Genomic DNA, 22,564 nt, shown 5'->3' on the forward strand with positions numbered 1-22,564 from the left:
TGTGAAGTGTCTGATGCTTGTCACAGAACTAAAACTGCAGCTTCTATGTTTCCATTCATCCCATTTCTCACACAACTGGTTGTGGAATTTTAGGGGTGCTTTAGAACCAGAGACCACTATATTAATTAAAACACAGATTGGTTTATTGACACTGCTGGAGGCAGAGACAAGCCTAAAGAAGGGTGGGTTGGAGTCTGTTTTATAGACGTATGCATATTAAAATATAGATAGAACAGCCAGGTATTACACTGGATATAACACATCATGTGCTTTGAGATCAGTGTCAGCTCTACTACGTAGACCAGAATCAGAAAATTAACTTCACAGAAAAAAACAGAATTACACTTTTTTGAGATAAGTTATAATAACAGAACCTCGCAAGTCTGAATGTATTGGTCCTCCCCTGTTTCATAGCCTATTGAATTAGGGAGGTATTTGCCTGAGCAGCTTCTGAATATTGTTTTCTAGGGATTAAGGAATGTTTCAGTCCCCTTTGTCTAGGTAATGGTTACTGTATAATTCTGTCAAGGTCATCTTCCTTTCTCTCTGCTATGAGGCCATTAAGGCAGCGTTTCCAGCTTTGCAGTTCAGGAGGGGATGGTTTACACAAGCAGCTGGCAAGCACACGCACACAGCTCCATTTCCGCAGGTGGTATACATGTGCGCTTGCAGTGCACACAAATGGAGCGCGCGCATGTGCTCACCCACTGCTTGTGCAAGTGAGGATGCAAGGGCACGCTTGCCGGCCGTTTCCATAGCCCAGTTGGAAACACCTCACAGCCCACTACTGGGCCACAGCCCACAGGTTGGGGACCCCAGCATTAGGGCATAACTATGAACTGATGAAGCAGGACTACAAATTTATTTATTTATTTAGCGTATGGCTGGTCACACACAGAATTAAAAGCACTTCATATTTACAAGTTAGAACAGTTAAAACAATTTTTAAAAAAAAAAAACAATTATAAAACCTAAGAGGAAAACAGAAATAACATTTCAGAGTTTAATGTCGAGTTTGGAGATCCAGTCAGTAGCTGCCGTTGTTACGCAGAGGAAGTCCTTAAAATCTCCTGGGTTTCTTCTATTAGTGCATTCCCTCACTATACGTTGGATAGTCTGTCGGGGAGCCCCGCAATCACATTGTGCTGAAGGACTACAACGACAATGGGATTTTGAAATAAACAAGAGTTCTGTGAACAAACGTTCTTTGTTGGGAATTACTTTTGTTTTTTCAGAAGTCTACTTGCCCACCACTATCTTCCCCAGCATCTAAAGCATTCCTGGACCTACATTTTTAATGGCTGAGTTTTACTTTCCACATAAGATACATTTGGCTTAGAGACTTTTAATTTGATTTCAAGAATACTTCTTCAGAAACCTGGTGCCACCAATTTGGAGTAATACTAAATCTTTAAATTCAAGAATCATTGATAGATGTGTCTTCCACAAATATACTGAATCCCATTTAAAATCCATAGTAGTGGCCATCAAGACATATTTTTTAATCAGTTGGCAATGTATATAAAAAACTTCATAGCTGCTAAATTTATTCAAAAGCCTCCAATGAGAAATTTGGTCAATGACTTTTTGAAAATTATACACAGTGCGTATAGGGTAGTTTGTTCCTCTGTGTGCAAAGATGTTTTCTTTGATGACAATGTCTACCAATTAGCCATTTATTTATGTCTACATGCATTTCCATGTGACTATGGAAGTTAACTTCCTTGCTCAGATAAAAGTTTGGACCTGTCACAGTACATCCAGTTGATAATAACTAGAGCAAAATATGAAAATCTGAGCCTGAAAATCTGAAAGTCTTCCACCAATTTATACGCTGCCAATCTTCTCAAAAGGCAACTCGGTGGCTTACAGATCATGTTTTAGTAATATTTTGAAACTTCCAGATTTTGTTAAAGATATTGAGAAAAGAAGTCCTTGTTGTCAGCATAATTGGCCGAAAACATTTTTCTACCAGATATATTTGTTTGACTTAATTTCACTGGAAAAGATGTCAAAGGTGATAATCACCCATAACAGTTGAAGTTAGAAAGAGGTTATTGGTTGAATCTAAACCTGCAGAACTGTTGTACATCCTACACAATAGATACTGACCTGCAAGAATTAAAAAGAAATGCTTTTTCTCTCTTATCTTTAGGCAGGAGCTTATTAGGAAGTGAGTGTTCTTGTTTTTTCCTTACTGGAACTTGAAACTTGCCATCCTTTTTTTTTAAAAAGGACACAAAGATATTTTTTTTTAAAAAAAAAACCTTAGGAAAAATGGGAACATGGCCAAGAGTATTATTTTTCATATAGCTGGCTGGCCCCAAATTCACTTTCCCTTTGCACCCTATAAAGCAGGGGTCCTCAACCTTGGCAACTTTTAAGACTTGTGGACTTCAACTCCCAGAATTGAGGTTGAGAACCCCTGCTCTAAAGAATTGTGTCGAAATTACAACAACATATCGTCCTATCAACTGAATGTCTAACTTTTCTTTTTACACTGGCGGTTCTGAAGTTTTTTTCAGTCTGGTTCTGAAGTTTTTTTTTCCAGTCCGTCTATCTTTACTGATACGGTTTGAGCGGAGAACTACTGTCAGGAGCTTCGTAATTAACACTGCAGCAAAAGCCACGTTTTGCAGAAGGAGCCGCGAGCGGGAATTAACACATCGGGAAGAGCCCACCTTCGAGCACCCGAACTACAGTTCCCGTGATGCCCTTCTTTCGGCTCTGACGCGGCGAAGGGGAGGTCGGAACAGCTTCCCGTGAGAGAGGTCGCGAGGGATGGTCGGGGCGGAAGGTTTGCAGCCGCGGCCTCGACACTGTGAGAGGTCGCCGGGATGGACGAAGACGGGTTGCCGCTCGTAGGTTCGGGCATCGACCTGACCAAGGTATTGGCGGCTTGGCCTGGTCTTCCGCATGCGTTGAGCGACTCCTGCCTGTCCCGAAAGGCCGCTTCCACAGCCGCCCCTTCCAGCTGGCGTCGGGTGGGGAAGAGGAAGAACCGGGCAAGGGTCCCTTCCCGTAAAAATCAGCTGCTGGGGGCTCGCTGCCCGCCTCCGCCGTCCCGTTGGAAGGGCCCCTCCCGGGAGTAAGATTTCAGAGCAGGCCCACAAAGATGTGGAGACTCTAGAAAGGGTACAGAGAAGAGCAACAAAGATGATCGGGGGACGGGAGGCTAAAACATAAAAGAAAAGGTTGCTGGAATTGGGTATATCTAGTACAGGGGTAGGCAACCTCGGCTCTTTTATGACTCGTGGACTTCAACTCCCAGAATTCCTGAGCCAGCTATGCTGGCTCAGGAATTCTGGGAGTTGAAGTCCACGAGTCATAAAAGAGCCGAGGTTGCCCACCCCTGATCTAGTATAATAAGCTGACTTTGTAATAATGCCGCTTGGGGGTGTGTGTGAAAGCCCTAATAAGCAGGCATATACATAGAATGAAGGCTACTGCTAAGCTTATAAGCCGCCCTGAGTCTTCGGAGAAGGGCGGGGATATAAATGGAATTAAAATAAAAAATAAAAATAAATAAATAATGAAGAGAAGGACGAAGGGGGACATGATAGCAGTGTTCCAATATCTCAGGGGCTGCCCCAAAGAAGAGGGAGTCCAGCTATTCTCCAAAGCACCTGAAGACAGGACAAGAAGCAATGGATGGAAACTAACCAAAGAGAGAAGCAACCTAGAACTAAGGAGAAACTTCCTGACAGTTAGAAAACTAACCAGTGGAACAACCTGCCTCCAGAAGTGGTGAATGCTCCAACACTGGAAGTTTTTAAGAAGAGCCATTAAGAACAGCCATTTGTCTGAAATGCTATAGGGTTTCCTGCCTGAGCAGGGGGTTGGACTAGAAGACCTCCAAGGTCCCTTCCAACTCTGTTATTCCATTCTATTCTAAATGTGACAGAAAACCATTTCCGTCAGGGAAAGCAGAAGCAAAAAATTTCTGACGTAGCAAAATCTGTAACAGCCTTGAATGGGGGCTGAAGATTGTAAAGACGACAGACACAAAGAGTTGTGATGGTTATTCTTCACAGTAGTTTAGCTGTAATCATATATCCAGGTACAGGAGAGGAAACCTCCTTGAGTCATTTCTGAATGGATACCACCTGTAAATGCATTGATTTATTTCCTTATGGGGCTCATATGCTACTCCATTTATTTTTGATTCTGGGTGCTATAGGTAGTCCTTGACTTAGGAACACAATTGAGCCCAAAGTTTACGTTGCATTTGTTAAGTGACTTTTGCTCCATTTTACAACTTTTCTTGCCACAGTTGTTAAGTGAATCACTGCAGGTATTGAGTTAGGAACACTGTTAAGTGAATCTAGCTTCCCCATTGACTTTGCTTGTCAGAAGGTTGCAAAAGGGGATTACATGACCCTGAGACACTGCAAACATAAACGTGAGTCCGTTGCCAAGTTAGGGTGAATTTTGATCGCATGACCATGGGGATGCTGAAATGGTTGTAAAAGTGTGAAAAATGGTCGTAAGCCATTTCTTTCCAGTCCTGTTGTAACTTGGAAAGGTCACTAAATGAACTGTTGTAAGTCGAGGACTACCTCTATATATACCTGTCATCTGTAAATCAGATTGAAACCATTTATTTTATTAAATTTATTAAGTTTATATGCCGTCAATCTCATTGTTAAGGTGACACTATATTATAATATTTTTTAAAAAAACAAATCATAAAATACCATAGCATTTATAGGATTATACTGTGTTTACACAGAACATGAATCAAGGAGCCAACCTATTTAGGAGAGAGAATAACATTACAATCTTCCAATACCCACAGCTGATCCAACAGTTTTCATAGTGTTCCTACATTCAAATAAAGTTTGAATAGGAAGAAGTTTCCACTATACATATTCACGGTAACTCATTTATTTATTTATTTATTTATTTATTTATTTATTTATTTATTTATTTATTTAATTGGATTTGTATACCGCCCTTTCCCGAAGGACTCAGGGCGGTTTACAGGGAATTAAAACAGGAAATACAAAAATTAAAAACAATTAAAAAGATTATAATAGTCCCTGAGAGAATAAAAACCCCAATTAAAATTAAAATTAAAATTCTCAGCCTGGGCCAGAGAGCTCGAAGAGCCAGGTCTTCAGGTCCCGGCGGAATGAACGGAGGTTGGGGGCAGTCCTCAACTCCACGGGCAGCTGGTTCCAGAGGGCAGGCGCACCCACTGAGAAGGCCCTCCCCCTGGGCATTACTCATGCCTTGGTCGCCTCCAGTTTGGATTACTGCAATGTGCTCTATATGGGGCTGCCCTTGAAGACCACCCAGAAATTCCAGCTAGTCCAGAAAGCAGCAATGTGCAAAGTGATGGGGGGGGCTAGGTTTACTCATGTAAAACTTCTGTTGCACAAGTTGTACTGGCTTCTAGTTTCTTTCCAAGTGGAATGTAAAGAGCTAGTCATCTTTAAAGCCCTATATGGCCAGGTTAACTGTGTGAGCGCCTTTCCCTAAGGATGTGTCCATCCTTCCAGATCAGATAGTCCTAATTCCTTCCCTTAAACATTGCCATCTCATGGTATCTCAAAGTGTACCTCTTCTGTGGCAGCCCCTGCCCACTCTTCCCTCCCAGTTCATTTGGCCTCTACTCTCCTGGTCTTCCATAAAGCTTTGAAGACCTGACTTTTTTTTCCCCGAGCACTGCGATGAGTTGTGGCTGCATTTCAGAAATTTGATTTGACTCCAGTTTTTTGTTTTTAATGCATTTAGTCTTTATAGTTTTACGATGGCTTTTATGATGTTTTAACTTTTAATCGGGGGGGCCTTGATTATAAGATGGGTGGCTATGTAATTTTCAATAGATAATTAAAATGTATAAGACAACTTTCCCAAATCTGGTGCTTTTCAGATACTAGTTCATATTGTCCAGTTAAATTGATTTGGTGTGTATTTTATGCTAATCAAGCAAACAGCAGGGTAAGGAGAGTTAATATAATGGGTAAACTTACAAAAGTTTGAATCTCTTTTAAGATGCTTTAAATTTAAATTAAACAAAGCCCACAAAATCTTCCCTGAATTATTGTTGTTAGTTGTGTCCAACCCATCGCGACCCCATGGACAGCGCTCCTCCAGGCCTTCCTGTCCTCTACCATCTTCTGGAGTCCCTTTAGGTTCATGCCTACTGCTTCATTTCCCTGAATAGACAAATCTAAAAATCCAAAATTTTCACATTGAAAAGATCTTAGTGTTTGATTCTACGAAAGAAAAGAAATCCCAACATATATAACAAGGGGGGGATCTTTGATAAGGCATCCAGTTTGATTGATTAAGCGTTGTGTAATAAATATCTATTGTAAGTAGACTGATCTTTAAAATTGAGCTAATAAAAATGAAATGGTTTATTACTTCCTTATTTTTTTATTAAAATGGTTGTTACCAATTTCTGTAGAAAAGCTATGACGTGGGAAATTTTGTGTTAATGTGTTTTTCTGCTTATAAATCATTTCTTTTGCAAAGGATATATTAGGCATGCCAGATTAAAGTCAGTGGCTGCTGTGAATTTTCAGTTTGACCATGAACAAATTCCTTGCATTGTTTCTCATTAATTACAAAAGCACTAAGAGATGTAGGATATGATTTTTAGCCTAGTTCCTTCTCTGACAGCAGTCTAAAAACAGTGCTGTGAAACTAATATATTTCCAAAATGTTTCCTGTGCCAATTTCAGAATCTGAGGTTTACAACTCTTATTTAATCGGTGTCACTAATAAATAGTTTTGGCTTAGATTCAAAAGTTATTCACTTTTATTTTTTTAAACTTTTGACTGTCTCATTCTTGTGCTCTTCCATGTTTGCATGTATAGGTCTGGTAAAAGAGAATATGGTTATTCAGTTGCTGCAAAAATGACAAACTGCACATTTGGTATATACTTAGTTATAAGTTATAGTTATACTTTTATGCATCATGGAACATTGCTTTGAAATAATAAATTATCACTCAAAGACTTAGCCAGTCTCAGAGTTTGAATGTAAATGTTTGATAGTATGTTTGTTTCATATTAGAGATATATTAAAGAAGCTATTTTGGTGTAGTGGCATCAGGCTAGAAACTGGGAGATCCTGAGTTCTAGTCTCACCTTGGGCACAAAGGCAGCTGGGTGACTTTGGGCTAGTCATTTCTCTTGGTCCTAGGAAGGAGGCAATGGCAAACCACTTGTGAAAAATCTTGTCAAGAAAACAGCAGTGATTTTTCCATGTAATTAATTGATCTTTCTTCGGTATTGTATTTTTTCTATGTTTTATGTAATGCAGGTTCCAGCTATCCAACAAAAGAGAACAGTGGCGTTTCTAAACCAATTTGTGGTTCACACAGTTCAGTTCCTGAATCGATTTTCAACTATTTGCGAGGAGGTAGTACATGCCATACTGTAACTTTCCAACTGTGTATACTACATTTCTCTATAATGCATGCTTGGTACAGAAACAATTTCATTTCTCATTCTCTACCATAAAAAGGTTAAAAAAATGGAGAGAAAGAATAATCTGCCAGTGGAAAAAAACATGAAAATGTCTCTGTATTCAGAGTAGGCTTTGCTAGGCTTTGGCATGCAATGTTTTGGGGAATATTTCTGGAAACTTGGTTTTCATCCTTTACTGCATTATACAAGAGGTAGTTATCACTTTTCATCACCATGTCACCATATTAATCTTTTTGGAGAAACAATACATTTTTATTTGTGGATATGAAAAATAAATGGAAAATTCAGAGTGTAGAGAGTTAATGTAAATTTCTGAGGGACTTTTTGTTAGAATTCTGTCATTCTTTTAATGTGTTAACATGACTTTGTCATATTCAGTGATATCTTGAGGTTTTTGTTTCTCTATAAACTCCAAATTGTCCAGGAATGTTGTATTGCTTACCTGTACTTGTCACTAATTAAAAAGAATTCTAAACCATCAATTGGATTTTGCCTAGAAGCCTATTGGGGTTGTCTGTTAAAACCTATTAGCTAAGTCACTATAAACCTTTTAAGGGTAATTAAGGGTATTCTAAATGTCTTGTGGTGCAATCTGAGCATTCAGGGATGCATAGATCAATAAGGGCTATCTGCAAGAGTTGACTGCTTTGAATTACAGTTGCTGAGTTAGTGTCTTTTAGTTAGTCTTAAAATTATTTCTTAGCAAAGCTTGATAAAGAAGGATATATATAATCATATGTCAATATGTAACATGTGCGATCATGTTATTTGTTAATGGAATGAATATTAGCATAGTAGTATATGAAATCAGCTGAACATCACAGTGTAATCAGTTATTTCAAACCATCTGCGTAAATAGCACTGACAGGCTCATTGTCTAATATGTTTCGTATTAGACTCCAAAAGACCGAAGCAATAAGTTTGCTTTTCAGGGAGATGGATTGGGGTGATGGGAAAGAGCTAAGTATTACTGGATGGAAAATGTGGAGGAGTTAAACAATACTGAGGAAATTGTTGAGTAATATTTCTCTTCCTTATTCCCAGAAATTGTCAGCACTTTCCCTCCGTATTCAGCAAATTGAGACTTTGCTCAATATTCTGGATGCAAAGGTTTGTTCCTGATATGCTTCTTTTTATGTGGTAGTTTAAACTTTCGTAAATATATAATTTGTAGGGTACTGAGGGTAGATTTCATTTAGATCATGATTGTCTACAAACAAAAATGAACACATATTTTTTCAGTATTAAGAAAAGTAAAGAACAGATAGGAAATAGATACATTCAGTAGCGCAAAGTGGAGGTAAAAATTTGGACATATGTAAAGTCTGACAGTACTAGCATCATGTAACTATACGTTCTGAAACTTTGATAGAAGAGAAATGTTTATCAGATGCTGTATTACTGATGAAAAGTTTGTATGCTCAATATTAAAATATCATTGGTCTGTGATGTGTGTGATGTGTCCCATCTTCAGTTATCTTCTGTGCCTGGCCTAGAAGATGAGGTCTCAAACACCAGTGTTATGAATGGCTCTGTCTCACAAACGTTGGTGGATCCACAGACAACAAATGTATCACCCAGTGTGGAGGTAAAATGGTTTTTCTAAAGCACAATATGACTGTACTCAAAAGTCAAGAAAATCAGAATTATTTGAAAATAACCAAATCATTGGTGCAAGCTGTTTGTTTGCTCTCATTGGTTTTGGGAACTAGCCAAATAATCCAGAAATATCCATCCTTTGATTTGCTACCTTTTGCGTGAACTGGAAATTTAGGCTTGCTTCTCTTTAGATTCAAAAGATTAATGTCCTTTGACTCCAGTTTGACTTCTGGTGACTTAATAGACACTTGCCTAGTAAGTCCAATGGGAAAGTAGTTTGCCATTGCCTTTGTCTGGGATGCATCTTCAGTTCCCCACTGTCACCCACTGCCTTGGGGTGCACTAAGATCCCAAGTAGGTCCAACCGTGCATAGCTTTTTGCAGTCAGCTAAGTTATCTTAAAAAGTAATTCTTGATTCATAGGCATCGCTATTCAGGTTTGTATAACTGCTGCCCTGGCGGGAGGAGCCGAACAGGCCCAATCAAACTTCAAGTTACTGGTAGAGCTATTGTTCTGTACCCGCCTGCTACTGGCCCTGCAGAAAAAGCAGGGACAACCCCTTTACAAACAGCAAGAGGCTGGAATAAAGCCTGCCAAATTTATTAACATAAAACAGACACCAACCATGAAACAGGAGCTATGAAACAGGAACTATTCAAGCGGTTGCCTTCAGCAAACCAGCCCTCCCACGCATTCCCCCTTAAATACAGTTCAGGGCGTGGCTTCTCTCTGCCTCCTTCCGAGGAGCCCCATTACCTTCCTCTGTTTACTCCTGATTGACTGCCTCCTGCGTCAGGCGTCCTTGAACTGGGCCAGCTGTGGTCATCTTCATCCACACTGTCAGGCTCACACAGCTGGATCTGCGTCGTGACCAGGTGAGGGGCCTGGCTGGGGGCTCTCATCAAACTGTCCAATCCCCTCAGCAAGCTCTTCAACACCCCCCTCCTCCTCCTCCTCTGAGTCGTCCAACCCAACTGCCGAACCCACAGGCTGACCCTGAATCACAACAGCTATAAAAAAATTAACTTAATGTGATGTCCAAATATGGTAAAGTCTAAGGACCTGTGACGACTGATATGCACCGTTTGTTGTATTGCAGACCAGTGTACCTGCGTTGGGGCAACAGAGGACAGATGGGACTAGTGAAAACATCACCACTGTAGCAAAGGATCCACGTTATGCCAGATACCTCAAAATGGTTCAAGTGGTAAGTCACATTTATTTTACCAGGTTTTATCATAAACATTTGGGTTTCTATTCCCTGAAGCTTTCTTTAAACTAAACTTTGTCTTTTGAAGTCAGTTGTGAATGTAGGTTGAATTTTACAAGTTTTTAGCATGGAAATTAGTATAGAAATTGATTTTCTATACTAATTAATATTAGAGGACATAAATATTGAGACACGATTTCCCTCTGGCTCGCTGTTCCAAAAGCACAGTTATCCGTCATTATTAAAAATACAGACTTTTCATTATGTGCCAAATATATATATATATACTGTATGCACGATCATGAATTACTCTGTCCTGTTTAGTGTATAAAGAAATCTCTCCAATAGTTCCTGTAATTGTTTTAGTCCAACAGTGTTTATTTGTGATAGCCAACTTAAAAATCAGTTTAGCTTTAATTTTCTTCCCATCGGTGCTGGCCATGCTTGTCCCGGAAAACAAGTTGCATTTCATTTCATTTATTCTATCACATATAATTTGCTTTTGGCTCTATTACTTGCTCACAAATGAACTCCTAGTGAAACAGACAAGCTTTGACTGAGCCAGCGGTTTTCTTTTTTTAATGTCTTCTGATGCCGAAAAATGTGCAAAATATGAACAAGAGTTCAACTTGAATAAAGTAATGTTTAAAATGAAAATAATCCATAATCCTGGCAAAGTGAAACTAAATGGAATAAATAGGCATATTTTTGTCTAATTCCGTATGAGTGTATCCAACAGCTCCCCTTGGATCAGGTTTCAGTGTAAACCTTTCACATTTAGAAGGATTGTTAGGATATTCTACCAGGCCCCTTTATTATCTTACACCTTTTCCTCTGTGTTTGGGGTAGCAAATATAACAAATATTGGCCTATTTCAAATACAGGTAGCCCTCAACTTAACAACCACAATTGAGCCAAACATTTCTGTTAAGCGAAACATTTGTTAAGTGAATTTTGCCCTATTTTACGACTTTTCTTGGCACAGTTGTCAGGTCCATATTTTGATAATGATTTGGAAGAAATGCTCTGGACTTCATACAATCCTAGTATTAATTTTCTAAAGAAATTCTAAGTCTTTTCAGGCTTTTGAATGAGCCTGGGGAAAAATATGCTGCTATTTGTGGGCATTCAGTATGAAGCAAAGAGATGCTCATATGAGGGCCCGAATGCTTCTGAATCTTTTTCAAAGCAAGGAGAGCTCTAATAGTTTGACCACAGAGAAATGAATCTGATTCTAATCTAATAACCAAAGAATTGGTTTTACTACACAGTTCCAGTAAAAATTTGAAGCAGTGTTGGTAATGGTAGATATTCGTGTGGAGCTGTTATCAAGATGAGTGCAGTAAGTTCAAATGTTTGGGGTAAACTTCAGAGTAAAAGCAGAAGAGCTCTCTGTAGCAGTAACCAAGTCAACGCAGAGCCTTAGGAAACAGAACTTTCCATTTTTAAATTGATACATAATACAGTAGTTCTCTGTGTAAAGGTGGGCCTGGAAGTAAATGACCTTTCATTTGGAACAGTGTCTCCACCTGTTTCATAAATCTTAAGCTAACCTTTAAGTAAGGCCTAGAATATAATTTTCGTACATTAGTCATGTGATACAATTCCTTTAATATTTAATTATCAATCACGTTAGCATTATCTCTCTGTTTGATAAAATTATTGGCAAGTAAATAACTTTCGGTGTTTCATCTTACCCATTCCATCCTTCATATTATCCTTGACAGTTTCTGGGATTAAAACATTTGATCTCTTCATGGTCAATTATTTTAACATTTCCATTCCTTGCAATAGACATTTGATGTTGGTCATTTTGATGTTCAGAAAGAAGCCAAATTCCTTGCTTTCTTCTTTAATCCTTTTGATCAGATTCAGGGCTTGCTCCATATGTTGTTTGCACAGTAGCTTCCTGATTTGTGTACAGCAACTGGTGCAGTTTGACCAATTAGGACCCTCAACCTGTCATGATCAACACAATGAGAGGCTTTCTTATACTCAATAAAGCAGATTATAGATATTCTTTTGATATTCTTGAGACTTTCCCATGATCCCATGTAGATTTGCAACATGGGTATGAGTTCTACAACCCCTTCTGAAGGCAGCTTGAACACCTGTTAATTCCCTTTCAATGGTTGGTGCCAGACATTCTTGTGTGATCTTAAAGAAAATCTTACTAGGTTGGTAGGATGTCGGCAGTTGTGCAGTAATTGGAGCAATCTTTGGAGTCACCCTTTTTTTGGCAATGGAATGAACACTGATAGTTTCCAATTCTGGAGCCATCTGTTTGGTGTTGAAACTATCTTGTATATATGCATAATTAAAACATATTAAAATACTTGATTTTATACATGGCTTATTTAACTATGCCAAAAAATCCTTGTAAGGCTTCCCCTCCTGCTTCAAAAAGTTATGTTGACCTTATTAATAAACCATTTTTCCATGGTTATTTCCACGGTGGTATAACTTGAGATATCTGTTTATCAACATATACTTCACTGGAGAATTCTGAAATGACAATTTTCTTTAAAGTTCTTTCCTTTTACAATTTTGTGGGGAATTTTCAGCTTTAGATTTGTGATTCTCTTCCCCAGTAAAAATGGTATACTGTTTACAAATGGAAAATGTTTGCATAATAACATCATGTAACATTTTCCATTTGTAAGACATAAGAAAGAAGTTCTGAATAATAGAGCACTGCCACCAATACAATTTAGTCTTTGTATTTCAGGTTACATTTTCCATTGCAAAATTGTGTGCTAACCGTAATGACAACTCTGTAAATTCCCACTCTTAAACTGCTGAGTTTAATTGTTTTTATTGGAGATAGCTAGTTTTATATTAGGGCAAAGAGCTTCAAATACAGATATGTAAGGGAAAATATTAAATCATCACATCAGCATGGCTATTGCCGTGTTAGTCTTGACCACTCTATTGCTTTCCTCAGTGACACCAGTACAGAGAAACTTCTCTGAACATTAAGTTTTTACTCTCTTCTTTGTAAAATATTGTACTTACCTTGGCCCAAAGTACTTGGGTTCCATGCCAAAACCAACCAAAATCAAGGTCTCTTACATCTTTGCAGACCTCCAATAAACCTTGGAAATAAGTCTCAGTCTCTCTCTCTCTCTCTCCCTCTCTCTCTCTCTCTCTCTCTCTCTCTCTCTCTCTCTTTTTTTTCTTTCTTTCTTTTCAAAAGAATGTTCTATTTGAACTTTGTCAGCAGAAACATGGGAATAGCTTCCCTTGGAAGATCTCTAGCAGAGATCTTTGACTTCATATTGTTCCCGTGGATGGATGTTGTGCTGCTAGAATTCAGATAGGCCTTTCTGAGTTGAGCACCATTTTCTTAGAAATTGTAGGGGAAAGCTAAATAAAAGTAGCTTATCAAAATTTCTTTGAGAGAAAATATGCTGTAAAATTAGTGAATGTAACTGCTGAGAATAGTTGAACATTATATACTATCATTGATACAATGATATTTATTTATTTATTTATTTTTGGGACTTATATGCCGCCCTATCTCCCGAAGGACTCAGGGTGGCTAACAACAATAAAAACAACAATACAAAAGTTAAAAGAAATTAAATAAACAGCCCCAAAATAAATTAACTAAACAATTAAAAATTAAAACATTTTAAAAACCCGTCATCAATCCAGGTCAGCCTGATGAAAAAGCAAAGTTTTGAGGTCACGGCGAAAGGACCGGAGATCCAGGGCCATCCGGAGCTCAAGGAGGAGTTGGTTCCACAGGGCTGGCGCTCCCACAGAGAAGGCTCTCCCCCTGGGGGTCGCCAGCCGACATTGTCTAGCCAACGGCACCCTGAGGAGGCCCTCTCTGTGTGAGCGCACTGGGCGATGGGAAGTCGTCCCCGGTAGCAGACGGTCCTGCAAATATCCCGGGCCTAAGCCATGTAGGGCTTTAAAGGTAAGTACCAGCACCTTAAATGATATACTGTCATTGATACTTTCTATTCAGATGGTAGTTTACCTTTGTAACATGAAAGGATACAGTATTGATAATGTGTAACCTTCACATAAATACAAACACAAGAATGGTCTAGATTGTCATCTAAATCAGGAGTCCCCAACCTTCAGTCTGCTCCTGGGCCATGACCTACTACTGGGCCGTCGCCTACTGGCCACTGGGCTGCAGAACAGGCTGGCCAGTGCATGTACATGTGTGCACGCACTCACCCCCACTCATGCTAGCGCTGCCACCGCTATGCAAACGGGGTGCTACACAGCAAAAATAGGGTGCTACTGCTATGCAGACAGGGCAGCGCGTGGTGTGAAAACTGGGTGGCGCACGGCACAGAAATGGGAAACAGGCAGTGCACAGCGTGAAAACAGGTGGTGCAAAAATCGGGCGGCGTATGGCATGAAAACAGCAAACCGGGCAGCGCATGGTGTAAAAACCAGGCAGCATGTGGTATGAAAACCAGGAGGTGCACAGTGCAAATACCGGGTGGTGGGCAGTATAAAAAACAAATGGCGGGCAGTGCAAATACCGGGCAGCAGCCAGTGTGAAAACCAGGCGGCAGGTGGTGCAAAAACCGGGCACCATGCAGCACAAAAATGGGACGATGCCAGTGCCCAAGTAGCAAAACCGGCGTGGTGCTAGAAAGTATCACATGGGCGCTAGCACCACCCCATTTGCATTGCATCTGCTTGTGTCCCTGTTTGTGCTTCTCTCCCCCTTTGTTTCTGGTCCGGAAACCAAGGCCTTTGGAGGCCTCTGATTTAAATTTAAGATTTAATGAGAAGCTAGATTTTTTTTTACTAACTGCAACTAGCCAACTGTATTGGAAAGGATAGTTCCACTATGTGTCTTCTAGTGTAGGTGCATTTCAGCTATGGAACACAAGATTATTCTGTCAGGTCAGGTCAAGATTATTCTCTGCCTGGAATCTTGCTACTGCTGCCATTTTCTTACACAATCAAACTGGTTCCAGTGATGGCATAGCTTCTATTGTATTGTCACATCAGTTGGAAAATAAAGTTCTGGTTGTTTTTTTGTTTTTGTTTTTGATTTTTTAAAATGGTGCCTTTGAACCATGTCTCATGGTGAAATAAACAGTATTGTTCATTTGCTGTAAATATATCTTAGATAAAAATACTGCTACATGATGCTTGGGAACACAAGTAGTATTCTTGGTGGAGCCTTGGTAGAGCAGTGGGCTAATGCCTCCTTAAGTAACACAAGCTGCCTGCAATTAGTGCAGGTTCGCGTCCCACCAGGCTCAAGGCTGACTCAGCCTTCCATCCTTCCGAGGTAGGTAAAATGAGGACCCAGATTGTTGGGGGCAATAAGCTGACTTTGTAATAATGCCGCTTGGGGGGGGGGGGGGGCGAAAGCCCTAATAAGCAGGCATATACATAGAATGAAGGCTATTGCTAAGCACGTTGATTTGTGCTTCTTAGATTGTAAGCCGCCCTGAGTCTTCGGAGAAGGGCGGGATATAAATGGGATTAAAAAACAAATTGCATTGTGCCACTAAAATGATGGATTAAGTGATCCTGTCATCTCATCTAACCTGGTGGCTTTCAGATCTCTAAGACTATTTTAAAAGGTTGAAATGATAGTAGGATCTTGGGAAGAAATTAGGTTGAATTTTGGTCTATTACTTATTTGTAGCGTGGCCATTTCGTACTGTCCTTTCTGCATTAGCTCTTTGATTTACCTTGGCTTCACTTCTGTGATCATCTTGCCAAATTCCAGCTGCTTTTACAGTGATACTTAATTTTGTCCCATATCATGCAACAGTTATAAGTAGTGCCTGAAAAGCAGTACTGAGCTTCTTGAAAGATTTACTTGAATGTATCCAATGTCTATCATACTGGGATTTTTTAAAAATTTAAGGCTAGTCTGTCTTTATGGATCCTGGATTAAATTGTTCAGAATTGTTTTTAAATGGAAAAGTATATCCCTTTTTTTTGTATGACTGGGTTCCATCATAGCTGCCATTAAACTCTTGCAGCATAAGCAACAGGTTGGACAGGGTGCCTATAAATCAATCAAAACAAAGTTTGTCACTGGTAATCTAAGTAATTGTATCCATCCAGGGCTTCTTTCTTAAAAGTTTTTATTGATGCTTATGTTTGGAGTGCATCTGCTATGTTCTAAGTTCTGTCTTTTTTTTTTTTTTGCTTCGCTAGGGTGTTCCTGTTATGGCAATAAGAAACAAAATGATTTCTGAAGGATTAAACCCGGATCTTCTTGAGTAAGTAGCAATATCTGTTTTGCTTAAACATTATTTACATGGAACCTAAATGGAGCTGATATTTGCATCCATTGTCCCAATTCCCAAGATTTCTCCTGAGGTAATACAGTCCTCAGAAGAACAAAAGTTGTACAGCTGTGCCCAACCGGTTGAGAAATATTCTCTTGAATTATGTGGAAATAGGAATAGTAGTTTGAATTTATGAAGTGTTCTTGGAAGGCTCGGTGAGCCTGCCAACAGCTCTATGAAATCAACCAATGAAGTTAACTGAAAGTTGACCTAAACTAAGCAATATGTGAACTTGGCACCTTCCAATTTGCTTATTTAAGCCATTTCACAATACCAGTTATCTAGCCTTCCTGGATTTTACATCCAGAGAAAAACCTTTTATATAATAATTCCCTCCACTGTATTGCCATATGTTTATGGCATACTCTAATACAGATGCTTTTCTTGCCTAGTGAGCATTTTATCAATTAATTTCATACAGTTGATGATTGTAGGTAGGTGGTGACCTGATTCACACAATATGCTACATCATAATGTTATTTGTTTGGCTTCAAATTTGTTATGTACAGCAACATTCCCCAACCTTTGCTGTTTGGCAGCCTGGCTGGGAGGGGAAAAGGGAACTGGGCCACGTGAGCAATGGGTTGGCACGCGTACTCATGTAAGTTGATCCGTGTGCAAGCACACATGCACTCTAGCCAGCCATTCAACTGGCCCAATTCTAAATAAGCCACAGCCCAGTAGTGGGTCACAGCTCAGGGTTTGGGGACCCCTGATTCACAGTATAATTACATTTATAATGTAATTTATAAATATCACTTAACATATTGTATGAGCCCAGGCTGCTATCCAATTTCTCAGGTCCAGAAGTCATTTTCCACCTACAGTAGTGGCCAAAATTGTGGAAACCTTTTGGGAAAAGTGTACAGTAGAAATGCCACCTTTGGTTAAGTTTCCACCAATTTTTCTTCCAATTTCTTTATAACTGTAGCCTTGTTCACTTAATAATACTACTTTACATCGCTTTCTGGGCAACCAGTCAACTCTGCACCATTGCTTTAATTTTATTACATTTTTACAAGCTCACTAAATGAAAGAACACAAAAAAACCCAACCAACTTGATAGCGATCACATAACACACTGACCAATGTCCTCCTCTCAGCTTCAATACATGACATCAGAAACTGAATCCTACTGTGATCTGATTGGCTCATTGCCAAAGCAAGATGACACCTGATTGGCTCTCTAAACACTCATGCTCATTGGCTACAATCAGATGAAGGAAAGCTACTTGATATCAACCTAAGCAAGTTGTGCTTCCTTTTTCTGGTTATTTGGCTATAACTTTTCATAGAATACAGTATAGATAATTGAGCAAACTTTGTTGCATTACGTTCTTGATTAAATTCTCTTTCCATTGATATATAATTTTATGGTATTACTCCAAAAAAAAAGTGGTGTTATTAGCCATCAAACCTCAAAAATACACTTTTCACAAAAGGTTTCCACAGTTTTGGCCACTACTGTATATGAAGCCACTCTTCTAGGTTCCGAATGCCTGAGGACATAAAGCTCACATTGTTGAGATATCCTGCCTTTTTGTTTCAGAACGCCAGATGCTCCAGTGCCTGCATGGGGAGATGAGACAAATGCAGGAGAAAGTTCTGATAGTGAATCTTCATTTAGCGACTAATGATGTTGTCCTTGGAGGAAAAATATTTCACTTTTCCTTAAAAGCGCTGTCTAGTCTTTCTCTCTGTTAAATGCTGATGTACACATTTGTAACACGCTTTCCTGAATTTCTTGAGCCATACGAGGTATTTCTCTAAAAGCAGCAGCTTTGCACAGTAATATATTCATTTTGTATAGAACATAGACTGAAAGCCCAGTTCAGTAAAACGGTCATTACGTTATATAAGATGTGGTGTCTTTGACTTGGGTAAATGTTGTCCTAAGAATATTCAGGGTGAAGCTGAAGATGGGACTGGACTCATACCTTTCCATCTAAATAATGCCACCCTGGTTAACTTTTGATAGTAGATAATCTTGTAAATTACAAGGATTATTTTTATGTTTATTCCTGGTAACTGTTCAGAATTCATTGAATGCTGATCCATGTCTCCATGGTGTAGAATTCAAAGCACCATACTCTGCCTTTGGGATAAGTGCACACATTTTGTTTGTTCCATGATTTAAGAGTTGGAAATGGGAGTGACAGGAAGGAGGACAGGACAAAAGGGAATGCCGTTTGTTTGAAATGAACGGGCATCATTTTGTTTTGGCAAGCCACTAGATGTTGTTATACAGCCTCTCATTTTTTTTTCTTACAATATCCGTTTACCATCATTTGCAAATATAACCTTTGGATAGTAGCAGATTGTATCACTGTTATCCTGCCTGGCAAAGCATATGTGGTCTTTCCTTGTTATAAAATTTTCTTCTTGAGAATTACAGTGAATTCAGTATACAGAAGATGTAAATATATAAAAATGAATAAATTCTGAACACTGTTAGAAAGACATAATTTCCTAACTTTTCACCTGATAACAAAGTACTGATAAATTGAAGGAAAATTATAACTAAACAACCCACAACATTACATTATTTCAAAAGTCTGCCATTTACTCATCAGTCTTTTTCCAAAACCCATTAGTCTTCTTATAGAGAAACTTACTAAAGAATGATTAGAGAGGAGAGATATCTTTCTAGATTTTTTTGAAAAGAAAAAATTACTAGGCCCCTTCATGTATTAAACAATGCATATATTTTCAGAGTTTGGCAAATTTCATCAATAATATTAATTTCACTAAAGACCATAATAGATTTTAAGTATTTTGTAAGTGTCCAAATATGAACCACATTTTCACAAAGTGCTAAACCTGAATCTGATAGAATGCATTAAAATATAAGAAGCAGATATTTGACACACCCCGTCTCCAATATTTTATTGTGCTCTGTTTTTCCCAAAAATAGAAAATGTTTTCAGTATTGTTAATTATCTCTGAGCTGGAAGTCCTAATTAGTCATTAAAAATATATTCTGGCATTTGAAATGTACAGTACTTACAGATCCTAGTTTGTTTGAGAGTCTGGTTGAAATCTATCCTTATTCTCACCCCTCCTAATGCATTTCTGGCTACTGAAGTATCTTCTGTGATCAAGAGAAACCAAGAATGAACTGGTGTGCTGTAACGTGCATATGAACAAAAATCCAAAATAGCTTATGGTTTTTGCGTTCATGTTTCTTCACTGGAACATTTAAACCCAATGCATTACTATTGTTCCATTCCATCAGTCCTGACTGCTATTAGATATGACTTTTCTACTTGGAATAAAATAAATGTTATTGAAGCGTCCCTCAGACTGTCTTTCTGCATCACCCCGCCTAAATTTGTTTGAGGCCTACTAACACATCCTCTATATAACAGAAGCCAAGATGGCCATTATGTTGCAATATCGAAGTTCAAGGAATCTCTGAAGTACGGCCTTCTTAGTTAGCAGAACTGTAGTCCTGGCTCTGAACTGCAATCTCTTGCTAAATGGGTTGGGACAAAGTATCCCAATTTAGTCTTGGCTGGAAGCGCTACCTGTTTCACAAAAAAGGCATCTTGTTTCAGGAAACAAATCTAAAAGTATAATCTGTGATACGTTTATATAAACTAATATGATTTGCTGCCTAATAAAATGCACATTATAACCTAAGGCAACTGGAACTTAACTTTGTATTTGAAACTAAGCATTTGTAATTAAAATTACATTTTGTAATTTAAAATGGTGGTTCTATTGCTACATGTAGATTTTCCTTGGAAATAACTCTGAAGAGAAATTTAAATGCATAAATTGCATTGATATAGATCAGACATGTCAAACACAAGGCCTGGGGGCCAGATCCGGCCCGCAAAGTGGTTTCATGCAGCCCGTGAAGCCATCCTGGAAACAGTGAGGGAACGGCCCCCACTGCCTTGGCCCTGGCCCAGAGACCCTCCACCTGCCAGAGACCCTCAGATCTGTCCCACTCCTGCCCAGGCCCCCATAGGCACCCTTGAGGCGAACGATGTAGAGCTGGCCACGCCCACCCAGTAGGCCATACGCACTCTAGCCACACCCACCCAGTGGGCCACGCCCACCCTGGCCATACCCACCTGGCCCCCTGAGGGCAAACGCAATGCTGATGCAGCCCTCAATGAAATTGAGTTTGACACCCCTGATATAGATTGTATTGCAACAAGAAACAAATTGTTCTCCAATAGTTATCAAATTATTAAAATGTAACATAAGTAATATAGTAACACATGTGCTTCTTTAATACCTTAAATCCCTGCTTTAGATCTGTAGAGCAGAGCTTTTCAACCAGTGGTACGGGTACCACCTGTGGTAGATTGGCACCTGGCAGGTGGTACGCAACCATCCTAGAAAAGTGGTAGCGGGGGACGGGAATGAACTGAACCAGTGGCAGCACCGCACAAGCCTGAGCGAAAGACGGCTGGAGCTGCAGGGCTGTCAGGGCTCAGTGGAAGCGCCAGGATTAGCACCAGGTTCCAGCTGGAGCTCGGTGCTGATCCCGGTGCTTCTGCTGAGTCCAGAAGAAGCGCCGATCAGCTGGAATGTTGCAACATCTCCAGGGTCTTGCAATTTACATTCAGATGCTTGGCAACTGATTCATATTTATGACAGTCACAGTGTCCCAGGGTCATGTGAAGTGACCAAAACCTGCAGCAACTACCCAGCAGATGGGGGGGGGAATAAAAACCAAACCCCCACTCCACCCCCACTGCCAATCCTCAACAGAAATGCTCACAACAATGAAAATTTCGGACAGGAGGAAGAGCGCCACTGGGCGGGCAGGCAGGTGTCTTGCTCGGCTGTGGCTTGGGGGGCACTTTTTTCAGTGCCATTGTAACTTCAAACAGTCACTAAGCAAACTGTTGTAAGTCGAGGACTACCTGTACTACTTTTTTCCTTTTTTTTTTTTTGGTCATCAAGTTTTTGACACCTTGCTAGGCCTCTGGTGGTACTCAGATGTTGCCATATCGTAAAAGTGGTACAATGGGTGAAAAGGTTGAAAAGCCCTGCTATAGAGCCCCAAACAACCTACAATGGCCAAATTCATGTTATTCATTTTCTTAGTAGATTATCCCATTTTGTGGGCACACACAATCCATTGAATTGTATACTAGCCAAAAGGGATTGTGGCATGTGTTCATACAACGTGTTAGTTTCTTTAAAAAAAATGCAAAGCTTAAACTTCGTCTCAATCCTGACAAGACTGAGTGGCTGTTCATACCGGCATCTCGGGCTGACCAGCCTTCTCCATCATTAACAATAGGGGATGAGGTATTACCCCCCGTTGATAGGGCTCGCAACTTGGGAGTCCTCCTGGATTCACGGCTCAGTTTGGAAGATCATATAGGAGCCGTGACCAGGGGGGCTTTTGCCCAGATTCGCCTGGTGCGCCAGTTGCGTCCCTATCTGGACCGAGATGCTCTACGTACAGTCACTCATGCGCTCGTGACCTCCCGGTTAGACTACTGCAATGCCCTCTACATGGGGCTGCCCTTGAGGACCACCCGAAGGCTTCAACTGGTGCAGAATTCAGCCGTGCGAGTTTTGATGGGAGCTTCCCGATACTCCCGTGTAACACCTCTTCTCCGTGAGCTGCATTGGCTTCCGGTTGCCCTCCGGGTGAGATTCAAGGTGCTGGTAATGACGTATAAAGCCCTAAATGGCTTGGGTCCGGACTATCTAAGGGAACACCTGCTGCCGGCATCATCTTCCCATCGTCCTGTGCACCCCCACAGGGAGGGCCTTCTCAGGGTACCGCCGGTTAATGAATGCCGGCGGGTTATTCCCAGGGGAAGGGCGTTCTCTGTGGGTGCACCTGCCCTATGGAACCAACTACCCACAGAACTTAGGACTGCCCCCGACCTTCGCTCATTTCGCCGGGACCTGAAAACTTGGCTCTTCGATCTGTTTGGTCCAGACTGTGGGGTTGTTAATTTAACTGGGTTTTAGATTTACTCTTGGGGCTTGAATTTAATTTGTTTTATTTGTTTTTAATTTTTTGTATTCATGGTTTTA

General features: G+C 40.0%; 2 protein-coding genes across 2 annotated transcripts in view; one reads left to right on the forward strand and one right to left on the reverse strand.

Annotated features, from left to right (window-relative positions):
* Nucleotides 1-2,677: 2,677 nt before the first annotated feature.
* On the forward strand, nt 2,678-20,336 carry WASHC3 (WASH complex subunit 3). The gene is made up of 7 exons (XM_083366520.1): nt 2,678-2,888; nt 7,280-7,378; nt 8,491-8,556; nt 8,921-9,034; nt 10,146-10,253; nt 16,413-16,477; nt 18,096-20,336. Exons 1-7 carry the CDS (start codon nt 2,838-2,840, stop codon nt 18,178-18,180), a joined length of 588 nt encoding a protein of 195 aa, XP_083222646.1. The 5' UTR covers nt 2,678-2,837; the 3' UTR covers nt 18,181-20,336.
* Nucleotides 11,944-22,564, reverse strand: part of DRAM1 (DNA damage regulated autophagy modulator 1) — a 52,732-nt gene continuing 42,111 nt past the window's right edge. The window contains exon 6 of the mRNA XM_083366519.1: nt 11,944-12,215. The gene's annotated coding sequence lies outside the window, so the exon portion shown is untranslated. The remainder of the gene's footprint in view (nt 12,216-22,564) is intronic.

This window comes from Vipera ursinii, assembly GCF_947247035.1.
Source record: "Vipera ursinii genome assembly, chromosome: 6".
In the NCBI taxonomy this organism is placed as follows: Eukaryota; Metazoa; Chordata; class Lepidosauria; order Squamata; family Viperidae; genus Vipera; species Vipera ursinii.